This window comes from Myodes glareolus, chromosome 2, assembly GCF_982192425.1.
Source record: "Myodes glareolus chromosome 2, mMyoGla1.1, whole genome shotgun sequence".
Taxonomy (NCBI): Eukaryota; Metazoa; Chordata; class Mammalia; order Rodentia; family Cricetidae; genus Myodes; species Myodes glareolus.
Window position 1 is genome coordinate 99573772 of NC_142027.1, and position 12838 is coordinate 99586609.

The 12838-nt window shown below is 38.9% G+C and overlaps 1 protein-coding gene across 1 annotated transcript in view; it reads left to right on the plus strand.

Annotated features, from left to right (window-relative positions):
• Window positions 1–251: 251 nt before the first annotated feature.
• LOC148123088 (cytochrome P450 3A11-like) overlaps window positions 252–12838 on the plus strand; it is a 31432-nt gene continuing 18845 nt past the window's right edge. Inside the window, exons 1-3 of the mRNA XM_087903269.1 lie at window positions 252–392; window positions 1323–1416; window positions 3012–3064. Of these exons, the coding sequence (XP_087759395.1) occupies window positions 322–392; window positions 1323–1416; window positions 3012–3064 (218 nt within the window). The 5' untranslated portion in view covers window positions 252–321. The remainder of the gene's footprint in view (window positions 393–1322; window positions 1417–3011; window positions 3065–12838) is intronic.

Consider the following 12838-nt stretch of genomic DNA (forward strand, 5'->3'; position numbering starts at 1 on the left):
TCATGTCAATGAATTTGCTTAAATATTTGATTTTTAAAAAAGAACCTTTGGTCTTCCTAAAGTGAGAACATTGTGTATTGATTACACACAGAATGTTTACTCACAGAAGGTCAAATAGGCTATGATGAACTTCATATTCTGTCAAGGCTAAGAGGAGACCAAAGTCCTGGTCATACACAGACCTGGACCACATCTTCCCAGGGTATAAACACCCCAGGCTGGGCACCCTTCAGCACCATTGGTGGAAGGGAAGCCCTGCAAAAGGTAACACACAACTGGAGGGAGAGCACAGAGGGGAACATTGCTGACAGACAAGCAACGATGGACCTGACTTCAATTCTCTCACTGGAAACCTGGGTGCTCCTGGTAATCAGCCTGGTGCTCCTATACCGGTGAGTAACCACCAAAGTTCCTCTTCCACCGTGTCCTCGTGTTGGGGTTGTATTCAGACCTGTATCCTGGTATTGAGTGCAAGGTCAAAAGTGACAAGGAAAGCAGGGGCTGGAGAGATGGTTCAGTGGTTAACAGCACTGAATGCTCTGCTAGACGACCCAGGCTACTATCCTACCATCCACATGTGGCTCACATCATCTGTAACTACAGTCTCAGGGGACCTAATGCCTTCCACAGGCACCAGAATAAAATTATAAAATGTGATAACAGAAGTTAAAATAAACTCTTGAAAAAAAACTTTGAAATTACATGCTTTTAATTATTGAGGCTAGAGACAGCACATGAGACGTGTATGTGTCTGTGTGTGTGAAGGTTACAAGAAAACTTTGGGGAGTCTTTTCTCTCCTATTATGGGGATCCTGAGAGTCAAACTAAGGTTGTCAGCTTTGGCAGCCAGTGCCTTTACCTGTGCAGTCATCTTGAAGGCCTGAGATGAAATAATTGTGCACATTTTGCATTTTTATTTTTTGGCAGAAAAAGGAGTCAGACTAGAGTCTCCATGTGCTAGTCACGCACTCTCTGCTGTACTGAAGCCCCAGTGACACCAGCTATTAAAGTTCATGTTTATGTTAAACAGATCTACTAGTTAAACACATACTTTCAACTCCCTCTTGCTGAGGTGAGAGGGTTTTCTGATAAGATTTACTCTTGGTATGAGCTGATAGATTGTCAGGTTCCAGCTAGAGCCACCAGAACTCAGTAGGAACATATACAAACCATGGGCTGCCATGCACACTGGACCCTCACCCTAAGCCCTAGGAACTGGAGGGGCAGTCAGCTTGTTGTTATGTTTTATGTTTTGTTTTTGGTCATGTTTATCTCCTCTCTGCTGTATGTGTGGTCACAAGGTTTTCTGTTTCACTCTCTAGATACGGCACCCATAACCATGATGTTTTTAAGAAACAGGGAATTCCTGGGCCCAAACCTCTGCCATTTTTAGGAACTCTGCTGAATTACTATGAGGTAAGTGTTGACTTATAGTGACCAATAATGGTTCAGTTCTATTAAATGCTGCTTGATAGAAAACACTGAGATTTCCTCATACTGTGTGTTCTCATGATAGTAGAGAATGTCCAGTGATTCTTTAGGGCTGTATTGTCAACTTGAAACTATCAAATGTTTTGTTGTTTTTGTGTGTGTGTGTGTGTGTTTATAGTGTGTATGAATGTACTAACATGTGCCCATCTATATGCAGGTTCATATGCATAGATATACGTGTGCATGTAGAGGCCAGAGGTTGGTATTGGGGGTTTGTCACTTTATACTTTAAGGTAGGGTCTCTCACAAACCCAGCTCTCTCTTACTTCACTAGTTTAGCTGGTCAGCTTGCTCCAGGGATCCCTTGTCTTGGCCTCCTGCAAGTGGAGATACTGGAGGACTTTAACCCAGATTTGTCATTTATTCAGATATTGGGGATTCAAACTCCGGCTTTTATGGTGAGCTCTTCCCACTGAACCATTTCCACAGCCCTCATTGTCAACTTCCTCCAATATTTATTAATTTTGGGGTGAGTGTGTATGTGCCACAGCATGCATTTGTAGGTCAAGGGACAACTTGTGGGAGTCAGTTTTCTCTTTCCACCATATGAGTCCTAGGAATGAATCTCAGGTTGTCAGGGTTGGTGGCAAGTGCCTTCCCATCGGGGTCTTCTCAGTGGCCCTGATGTCAATTTATTGAGCCTCAGGTTTGCCTCTGGTAAAATGCACAGATCTCCATCCCATTTAATCTTGTTATTTAGGAGCTCAGACTATGTGAGCAATAAAAGAAATTTATTTCTTACCCAGTGCAGGTGCCGGGAAGGCACTTCTATACTTCTTTGAAGAAAATCTTTTTTTATGTTGCTTGGATTGTTTTATTTTTTATTTTATTTTATTTTTCCATTAAAAAATTTACACTTCCTCCCCTCCTCCCATTCCCCTCCTGCTCCCCCATTCACCCACCACCTTCCCCCTTCCTCCTTAAGAGAGGGCAGGGAACCCTGCCCTGTGGGAAGTCCTGTGTGGATACAAAGAAAATTTAATTTGGTACACACAGGTTTCTAACTGTGTTAGAAACTTCAATAATAAGCATGTCATGTGCCACATTTAAGTCTATGTGGATCATTTGTGTTAAAAGAGCTTTGACTCCTGGCCTATGGTCAGTCCACAGCAGACATTCCCAAGCTCAAGTCCAGAGGGTGAGTGGGAAAGCTTGCACTACCATCAGCTCAGATTTTCTTCCTAAAGGTTCTATGTTTTGATTGCAAATTCTTCAAAACAATTTCATTATTATCATTATTATTATTATTAAGATTATTGTTGTGTGTATCTTCTGCTGTGCACATGTGTATGTCTATGAGTTTGCATGCAGAGTCCACAGGAAGGTGTCAGGTGTCCTGCATTGTTGCTCTGCCTTCTCCACTGAGACATCTTGCTGGTGCCACTAAACGTTACTGAAGAACTTTTCTCTGTCAGAAACAGTAAACTTTACTTCATGGGATTTGAGGGTTTGGTTCCCTGACTATAGAAGGGTTGGCACATACAGGACAATAATGGATTTCATGCTATTTCTCATTCCAGGGTATATGGAAATTTGATGTTAAGTGCTATAAAAAGTATGGAAAAATGTGGGGGTGAGTATTCTGGAAAGTCCCATGGAGTTGACTCATTTTAGGAGAATGTACTCTACTTGTGCCAGACAACGCCAGCCCAGAATTGTAGTAATGGCCTCTCTGTTGGAAAGGTGATGCCATGTGTCATTAAGTGCCATGGTTCACAAAACTAATTATCTTTAGAACATTGTATATTGTAGCTTTTTGAAAGGCTTTGATGTTCCAAGGACTCTGGACGTCGTGTTTTTGATATTTTGTTTTGTTATGTTTTTGAGGCAGGGTTCTCTGTGTAACAGTCTTGGACTGTCCTGAAAGTCACTCTGTAGACGAAACTGATCTCAAACTCACAGAGATCCACCTGCCTCTGGCACCTTAGTTCTGGAATTACAGGCATGCACCATCACCATCTGCTGCTAAGACTTCTGATAGAAGTGTTTATCATTGTGTCCTGTCTTGTTGAACTGACTTTGGAGATTCAATGTATTTAAAAACCAAAGTGTTCTTCCTTAGATCCATGTCCTCAATGGTTCTGTAAGTGGCTGAGCCAGCAGCAGGAACTGTTCCCTTCACTGATGCTGGAGTTAGATTAGAGCTTTGGAGTGAGTGTTGTCATTATGCTGTAAGACAGAAACAAATGGGAGGAGGCTCTGGTTCTTCCTCTTCATCTCTTCTCATCCATCCTTATCACAGGGATCTGCTGAGTTGTCAGAGCCCATAAAGACAGTTTCATTCAATGCCAACAGCAGGCTTTGCTGTCTGTCTAATGACCCCATGTGAATATTATTGCTTGTCAGCATTTGATAGTGTTTTCAACTTTTCACTAGCCTGACATTTTATTTATTTATCCTTTTATTGTTGTTTGTTTATTTATTTGCTTGGGACAGGGTCTCTCTTTTTTTTATGTGTTATACATCCTCAAAGTTTATTCTTAAATTAAAATGTTATTTTGAAAAGGCAACATGTTGATATGCACATAATATAATGAAATCAGACCTTTTCTGAACACTGTATAAAAAAATTCATCCAAAATCAATCAGAGGTCAAAGTCAAGGCTTAAATTATAAAACTCTCAGACTTTAACAGCACAAAAGTTTCAGAGCATTGAATTTGTCAATGTTTTCTTAGATATGAGCCAAAAGACTACAGCAAAGACTGAAGAGATTGGACATGCTTAAAAAACAGAATTATTTATTTAGTTAGTTAGTTAGTTATTAAAAATTTCTACCTCCTCCCCGCCTCCCTTTTCCTTCCCCCTGCTCACATTCCCCTCCCTCTATAGTCCTAAGAGCAATCAAGGTTCCCTTCAGGATCTCTTTAAGTACCCTAGCTGGCTAGGAGCTTGATATGTAAACCAGCCTTGCCTTGAATGCAGAGATATGACTGCTTCTGCCTTCCAAATGCTGGAATTAAAGGCGTGTGCTGTCCTGTCTGGCCCTAATATCATTTTTATATGAAATATTATTCTTACATTTTTATTAGTTTTGTGTCTGTGTGTGTACCAGTGAATTTAACTGGACTGACTTAAAGAACCATGAGTGAGCAAGAGGGTATTTACAGGAATGTGAACAACTTACTAATGCATCACGACTGACAGACTTCTTGCCCTTCCCCAGCCACTATTTTCTTTTTAATTTTTTACTATACTTGTTCATTTATCACAGAGGATTATGTGCTTCATTTCATACATGTAAAGGTCAGAGGACAACATGCGGCAGTCAGTTCTCTCAGTCCACCTTGTAGATTCCAGGGACTGAGCTGGTGTTCGTTGGGCCATTTTGCTTTCCCATCCCAGGAACTAGCTGTGTGTAAATCCTCAGACAGGCTCAGGACCTTGAGCCTCCTGCTGGAATGTTGACAGTCACATCACCCATAGGGCTTATGGAGATAGTCCCAGTTGCAGTGAGTTCCAGAGTACTGAAAACAGGATTTGGCAGCTCTCCTTCCCACTGACTTGGCTCTAATGTTCTTTCTGACCTTCAGATGTTATATAAGGTGCCTCATATAAATTCTGCATGTTCACTCATCTTTTCAGCTCAGTGTTTCAAAACCATGGCCTGGTGCAATCTAGGCAGTCATTCCACCACCAAGTTATATCCCTAACATGTATACTGAAATATTTAATTATTTTTTAAGGTTAATATTTTAGTTTAAATTTTTGAAGAGTTTATTTTTACTTCAAAACATTTAATATTGATACTAATATTTTATTTTAAGGGTTTAATTATTATATTTTTACTATAATAATATAGCAAATATATTATTATAATATAATAAGAAGTAAACTTGCGTCCTCTGGATGTGCAGCCACTGCTCTTAACCACTAAGGCATCTCTCCAGCCCCCAAATTTTATTTTTAAAAATATATTATAATACTTTTAATTACATATATGCTCATGTCTGCATATCTCTTCACATAACTGCTGATAATCATGGAAGTCTCAGGCATAGGATCCCCCTGGAGCTGGAGTTACAGTTTGTTGTGAGCCATCCAGCATAGGGGCTAGGAACCAAACTCAGGTCGTCTGCAAGAATATATGCTCTTAACTGTGGTGCCATCTCTCCTGCCCTTTGCAATATTTTAAATAAGCAAAAATCAAAGAAAATGTTAGAAGCAACTCTCATATATACACATATAGTCTTAAATTTTCCATTTCTCATTTCTAACTGTGATACCTTTAGGAACTGTTGTAAGGTGTTTGTATTGTGCGGGACAGTCAAATGAGGAGTCACTCCAGAGTTTAATTTTTGCTCTCTGGAGCTGAGAGGAACAGTTTCTGTGAACTGAACCTCAAACCTCTGTTTAAAAGCATAATTAAGGTTCTAGACAAAGGTTGTGTTTGGGGTACAACAAGTTCCTCATGCCAAAGTCCCTTTGATCGGTTGTATATGTTCTCAGAAAGAAATCATCACACCCCTGCAACTTTACTTCTTACGGTGTATTGTCTGCAGTACCCAATAACTCAAGACCTTCAAGCATGCCTGGATTTTCTTGTGACTAAAGTCATGCAATGGATGGAAAACCCTTCAGAAAAACAGCTAGAAATCATAGAGAGCAATCTCTGTTCTCTATTATGATTCCTTCAAGGTCTGGGTGCCTTGAACAAGGACCTGTTACCTTCTGCCCTTACCCTACATACAGTGAGAAACAACTTCTTCATTCTAATGCTTACCTAATGTTTACTAGATTCCCACTACATTTCCCCTTTTTGTTCAACCGATTTTAATTACATTGAAGATTATGCAGTCATGCAGTGAAGATAGCCTTTCCTCTATCATTTGTCTCATAGTCATTTTTATTGATTTTTATTGAGCTCTACATTTTTCTCTGCTCCTCTATCCGCCTCTCCCCTCCCCTTCAACCCTCTCCCATGGTCCCCATGCTCCCAGTTTACTCAGGAGATCTTGTCTTCTTCTACTTCCTATGTATGTATGTCTCTCTTTAGGTCCTCATTATTGTCTAGGTTCTCTGGGATTGTGATTTGTGGGCTGGTTTTCTTTGCTTTTTGTTTAAAAACCACGTAAGAGTGAGTTTATATGATAATTGTCTTTCTGGGTCTGGGTTACTTCACTCAAAATGGTATTTTCTAACTTCATCCATTTGCCTGCAAATTTCAAGATGTCATTATTTTTTTCTGCTGTGTAAATGTACCATTTTTCTCCATTGTGTAAATGTACCACGTTTTTCTTATCCATTCTTTGGCTGAGGGGCACTTAGGTTGTTCCCAAGTTCTGGCTATGACAAACAAACGACACTGCTATGAACTTAGTTAAGCCATGTTCTTGTGGCACGGTTGAGCATCCTTTAGATATATACACAAAAGTGTCTCACAGTATTATGTTTATGAGCAGGAATACATTTTAAAGTCAGTAGAATTATTATAGCACAAACAAATAAAACAATCATTAGAATAAGATATCTATTAAAATGATGCATAGGATTTAATGAAGCTAAGAATCTGCAATGCTTTCCATGACATCCATTCCAGATACATTATTTAACTCAATTGAAAAAGTTTCCTTTGTTGCTTGTTGTAAATAAAATCATGTAAGAATTAGGGTGATGCAACAAACACATTTTAACTGTCTCCCAATCTTATGTGCTTTCATTAAACCTTAAAGATGTAATACAATAAGATGTAATATTCTCATCACGTTTTAATTTAATTTTCTCCCTCAAAGTCTCTAACTGATCTTCCATTAGAATTACAACTTGCTTCCAGGCAGTGATGGTGCATCCCTTTAATACCTGCACTCAGGAGGCAGAGGAAGGTGGATCTCTGTGAGTTCAAGGCCAACCTGGTCTACAAGAGCTAGTTACAGCAGAGGTTCCAAGGCTACAGAGAAACCCTGTCTCAAAAAACTGAAAAAAAAATTACAACTTGTCTCAAATCAGCTATTTCATTGACTACCTTACTATCTATTCTATTTTGCTTAGTTCAAAGTTCTGCAGCATGTTCATGCCAGACTTTAATTAATTCAGCAGTCTGAATTGCCTTATGAAGAGCTAGTCCAGGCATGACAATAGTTACAGTCAATACAATAATTTCCATGACCACAGCAACCATCAATCCAATCGTCCTATGAGTTCTTCTTAATATTCTTTAAGAGAGTTTTTAGACTGGAATCATCACAGGTGAGCTTGCAATGGTGTCAACAACTCCCTGGCATCCAAACCATTGGCCTTGCTCTAAAAATATAGCCTTTCAGAAGTGACATCTAATAATATCTCCTTTAAAATGTGATTAAAGCTTCCAACAATTGTTTGTCTATGTGCTATCCCTGTATTGTGTTTTAATTACAATGCACACAAGATGTTTTACTTTACTGGAAACATAAGCAGGTGCTTATGTTTAATTTGCATTGATTTGCCCATTATAGCCATGTTTCTAATAAAGTTATAATTACAGAATCAACCTTTTTCAGAACTTAGGCAGATACCCATTAAAATCTTGAGTATGTATCAATAGTATGATGTATATATTTTATCTTTTACTAATGTACTAAGTGAAATATATCCACTTTCCAAATTTCATTTCTTTGAGTATCCATAGCATCACTTCTTACAGGTAATGTAGTTGAACTATACCAAGTAGAATTAGAATAATTTTTATGCATTCTTTAGCTTATCACCAACTAGCTGTTGGCTCTGACTCTTGACCAAAGATTGATTTTATTAAATACAGTCTCGAGGTTCACACTGGATCAATGATCCTTCAACAGAATGATAAACAATGAATTGAGGAAACTGTTTATGAACTACTTCCAGAGGTTTATTTATAAAATATTGACATAAAGTTGGATTATTTAACATTCCTTAGGGAAGTATTTTCCACTTATACCTTTTTTTGTTTCTGCTTTTGTTTTTTATTGGGGAGGGGTTGGGTTTTCAAGAGAGGGTTTCTCTGTAGCTTTGGAGCATTTCCTGGAACTAGCTCTTGCAGACCAGGCTGGCCTCAAACTCACTGAGATCTGCCTGTCTCTGCCTCTCAGGTGCTGGGATTAAAGTGTGAGCCACCACCTCCCAACTCCATTTATATCATTTCTACAGGCTTGGAATTATAATAAGTAGAAAGTATAAAAGCATTTTTTTCACTATCTCGTTGCTGCAAGGAAATAACAAAAAAAGCTACCTTTTAAATTAACAACTATTATAACCAAGCCTTCGGCAATAAAGTAATGGAATTCTAGACTGTAAAGAACCCATGGGTTGAATTACTTGTTTTACAGCTTTTTAAATAAGTAATCACCATCATGTTTAAGATTTATTTTATTACAAATAGAGGAGAATGCCAAGGATTTGTATTTTTTTTTCATGTGTTTAGCATCTGACTGATTTGTCCTACTTGATCAAGTGCGTGTAACTTTTTTTTAAATCATGGGTCACTGCTCCACCCATACAGACTTATTAGTGAACAATTTTTTAAGGCAAAGCAGTTGGACTTCCAGCATTGGCCCCTAGTCCAAATTTTGGTAGATAATTTCTTCCTTGTCTTATTTCTGGGCAATCTAAATAGCCTGTGCTTTTATTGACTATTTTTCCAATACCTGTTTTAGGACTGTATCTCATTTCTAACATCGTTTTATGAGTGGGTGCTGAAATTGTAGTAATATTAATTTGAGCTGTATAACCCAGAGAGGATATAATCATTTTCAGGAACATGCGGAATTCATGTATGAATATTCTCTACGTTCTTTTTAAAAGTCATCTAAATAAGCATTAAAAACAATCTCTATCTGATTTTAAGACTTAACTCAAGGCAATACCCATGGAGTATTTTCTTTTAAATCATAAAAAGAGGATCCTTTTTGTGGATCCCAAGAAACACGTCAAATTGACCTGCCAATTATTAACAGGGTGGTAAAATTTACCTGCATTTTATTTAGTGGAAAATAATTTTTGTAGGCTCTATGTCAGTAAGATACTATTTCCATGAGTTTCACCTTCACAGCCATATTAGTTAATAAACTAAAAATCTACTCAGCTTCAGGAACTACATTTTATAGAATTTAACCAAGAGCTTCTGGAAAGCAATATAAAGAGCAGAATCAAATGCTCACTAGTGATAACTAGACAAGATTATACCCAGTTACATAGTTCAAAATTATGAATTTTTCTTTATGTCATTTACTATGAAAATTGAACATTCATTTAAGAATTAATCAGATGATCAGGAGAAATGAACAGCCTCCATATAATGAATGATAAATACATTTGGAAATTTAAACATCATCGGCTTAGTACTTTAAGATCTCGTTACAATTGTTTTCTGTACTACAGGTTGGGCTTGCTTCAGTTGTTTTCTTCAAATTAGGAATTATTAATAATGAGTTTTCCCCACTACCAAGAGGAAAAACATTTCCCATGAAGAAACATTTCATATTGAGTTATTCCCTCTCTGAGGAAAAAGCAAAAACATTTAAACTAAAATTAAGCAAACTAACAGGAAAATTCTAACTTCTGAGCCAACTGTGTTACCTCAGGCTGCAGCAGCGGACCCCACCCATCATTCTCTGGAATTCAGGTGTTGCCTCTCTGCACTTGCTGGCCCTTGCAGAAAGCACTGACAGGCATCACTCAGCCAGAGAGCTCTGGGTTCCAGCAGATCTGAATTCCTTTTTCTATTGGTATGGCCTTTGCCCTTCCTCTATTTCCACTGGGAAGAGGATTTCCTCTCCCATCATTATTCATCTCTTGAGCCTTCCTATTTGTAGGTCTTGATTAAACACTTTCCCTTCTTCTACAGGGAAAAGCCTTTTATCTTGATTAAACACTTGCCTATTTTACAGGAAAATGTCTTTTCAGGTTTTTTCTCCTTTCATCTTTTCTCCTGGGAAGATTTCTCTTTTAATCTCTCTTATTCTTTGTCTCTGGAGTTTGCCCATTTGCATCCTTAATTTTTGTAACTGTGCAACTGGTGTTTCAACTTTTGCACCTCTAAGATTGTGTCATCTAAAGAAGGAAGAGAAGTAGAATCTCTGTTATTTTTCTTCTCTTTTTATTATTTAGTTTTTAAAAATCATTTTATACTCCAAGCCCAGTTCAACATCTATTTCCTTCTCCCACCTCCCCAGATCCCCCTATCTGAATCCCCATCCCCGCACAGGAGATATGACCTCCCTTAGGGAGTCGACAAAGTCTGGGATACCAAGTTGAGACAGGACCAAGTCCCTCCCGCCTGAGTCTTCCTGAAAAAGATATTCCACCATTGGTAATGGGCTCCAAAAAAAAAAACCAGTTCATTCACCAAGGATAAGTCCTGGTCCCACTGCTAGGGGACCCTCTAGCAGAACAAGCCACATAACTGTCACCCACTTTCAGATGGCCTCGTTTGGTTCCATGAAGGTTCCCCAGATGTCAGCCCAGAGTCAGTGAACTACTGCTAGCACAAGTTGGCTGTCTCTGTGGTTTTCCCCATGATGATCTTGACCATCCTTGCTCATATGATCTCTCCTCCCTCTTTCAGCTGAACTCCAGGAGCTCAGCCCAGTGCTTAGCTGTGGATCACTGCATCTTCTTCCATCAGTTACTGGATGTAGATTTATGTAGATTTTATGATGGGTCTTAGGGGGGTCACTAATCTGCCTACAGGGCAAGGCCAGTTCAGGCATCCTCCCGGCTAGGAGTCTTAGCTGGGGTCATCCTTGTGTATTCCTAGGAGTTTCCCTAGCAACAGGCTTCTCCCTAAACCCATATTGACTCCCTTTATCACAATACTCTTTCATTGCTCTCCCTCTCTGTCCATCCCCCAACTTGGCCATCTCGATCTCTCAAGTTCCCATCCTCCATCCCTCCCTTATATCCCCTCTTAGTTCACCCATTAGATCTTCACTATTTCCCCTTCCTGGTGCCCTCCCCATGTGTCCCTCTTAGAGTTCTCCTTTTCACCTAGCTTCTCTGAGCTGAGGAATGTAACATATTTATCCTTTGCATTATGTCTAATATCTACTCATAAATTACTACATATCGTATTTCTCTTTCTGAGTCTGAGTTAACTAACTCAGCATGGTTTTTTCTAGTTCATCCATATGTCTTCAAATTCAAAAAGCATTGTTTTTTACTGCTGAGTAGTTCTTCGTTGTGTAAATGTACCACATTTTCTTCATCCACTCTTCAGTTGAGGGACCTCTAGGGTGTTTCCGGGTTCTGGTTATAAATAATGATGCTATGAACATACTGGAGCAAATGCCCTTGGGGTATAATTGTGCATCCTTTGGATATATGACCAGAAGTGGTATGGTTAGGTCTTGAGGTAGGTTGATTCCCAATTTTCTGAAAAACTGCCATACTAATTTCAAAAGTGACTCTATGAATTTGCATTCCCACCAGCAATGGAGGAGTTTCCACTGACATCCTCTCCAGTATAAGCTGTTAACAGTATTTTTGACCTTAGTTTTTCTGGCAGGGGTAAGATGGTATCTCAGAGTTATTTTGATTTGCATTTCTGTGATGACTATGGATGTTGAAAAATTCCTTAAATGTCTTTCAGTCATTTTATATTCTTCTGCTGAGAATACTGTCTTTAGATCTATACATCAGTTTTTAATTGGATTATATAATATATTGATATCTAATTTCTTGAGTTCTTTATGTATTTTGCAGATCAGTCCTCTGTCCAATGTGAGGTTGGTGAAGATCTTTTCCCATATTGTAGGCTGCCATTTTATCTTTTTGGCCCTGTCTTTTGCCTTACAGAAGCTTCTCAGTTTCAAACATTCCCATTAATTGTTACTCTCAGTGTCTCATCTCCATTATCTTGATGCTCCTCGATTTCGTCTTCCTCTGAAACAACATTCCTGTCTTCCTGTGAGGAAATATTCTACTCTTCTCACTGACTATTACTAGCCTGAAATGTTTTTATTTTCACTTCCCTGTTCAAATTCAGATGGACCTTTCTCTGATTCCTCACTCTGCAATGGATGCAGAGCATTTGAGATCAAATTATGTAAAGAGCAACTCTTGACTCCTCTTTGGGAAGTATAGGCTCCTCTCTCACATGGGCTCATTAGGCTCTCAACACTGGCTTCCATACCATCAGTTTTCATTGAACATAGAGCATAAAACCAATAGCAATGTCTGTTAACTATTACCAGAATTTCTGTGAGCTGTTTTTCTCTCACATTCACTCCATTTCCTCTTAACAAACACTAAGTAACCAGCAAATTGCTGCTCCTCAGATGGGGAAATTCACAAGTCCTGGTCCTATCCTCAACTCCTGACTGCTCTGAGCGTACTCTATCACCAGATCTGGAGTGTCCGGACCTCTCTCATCTCTGAACCCATGACATTGGGCACCA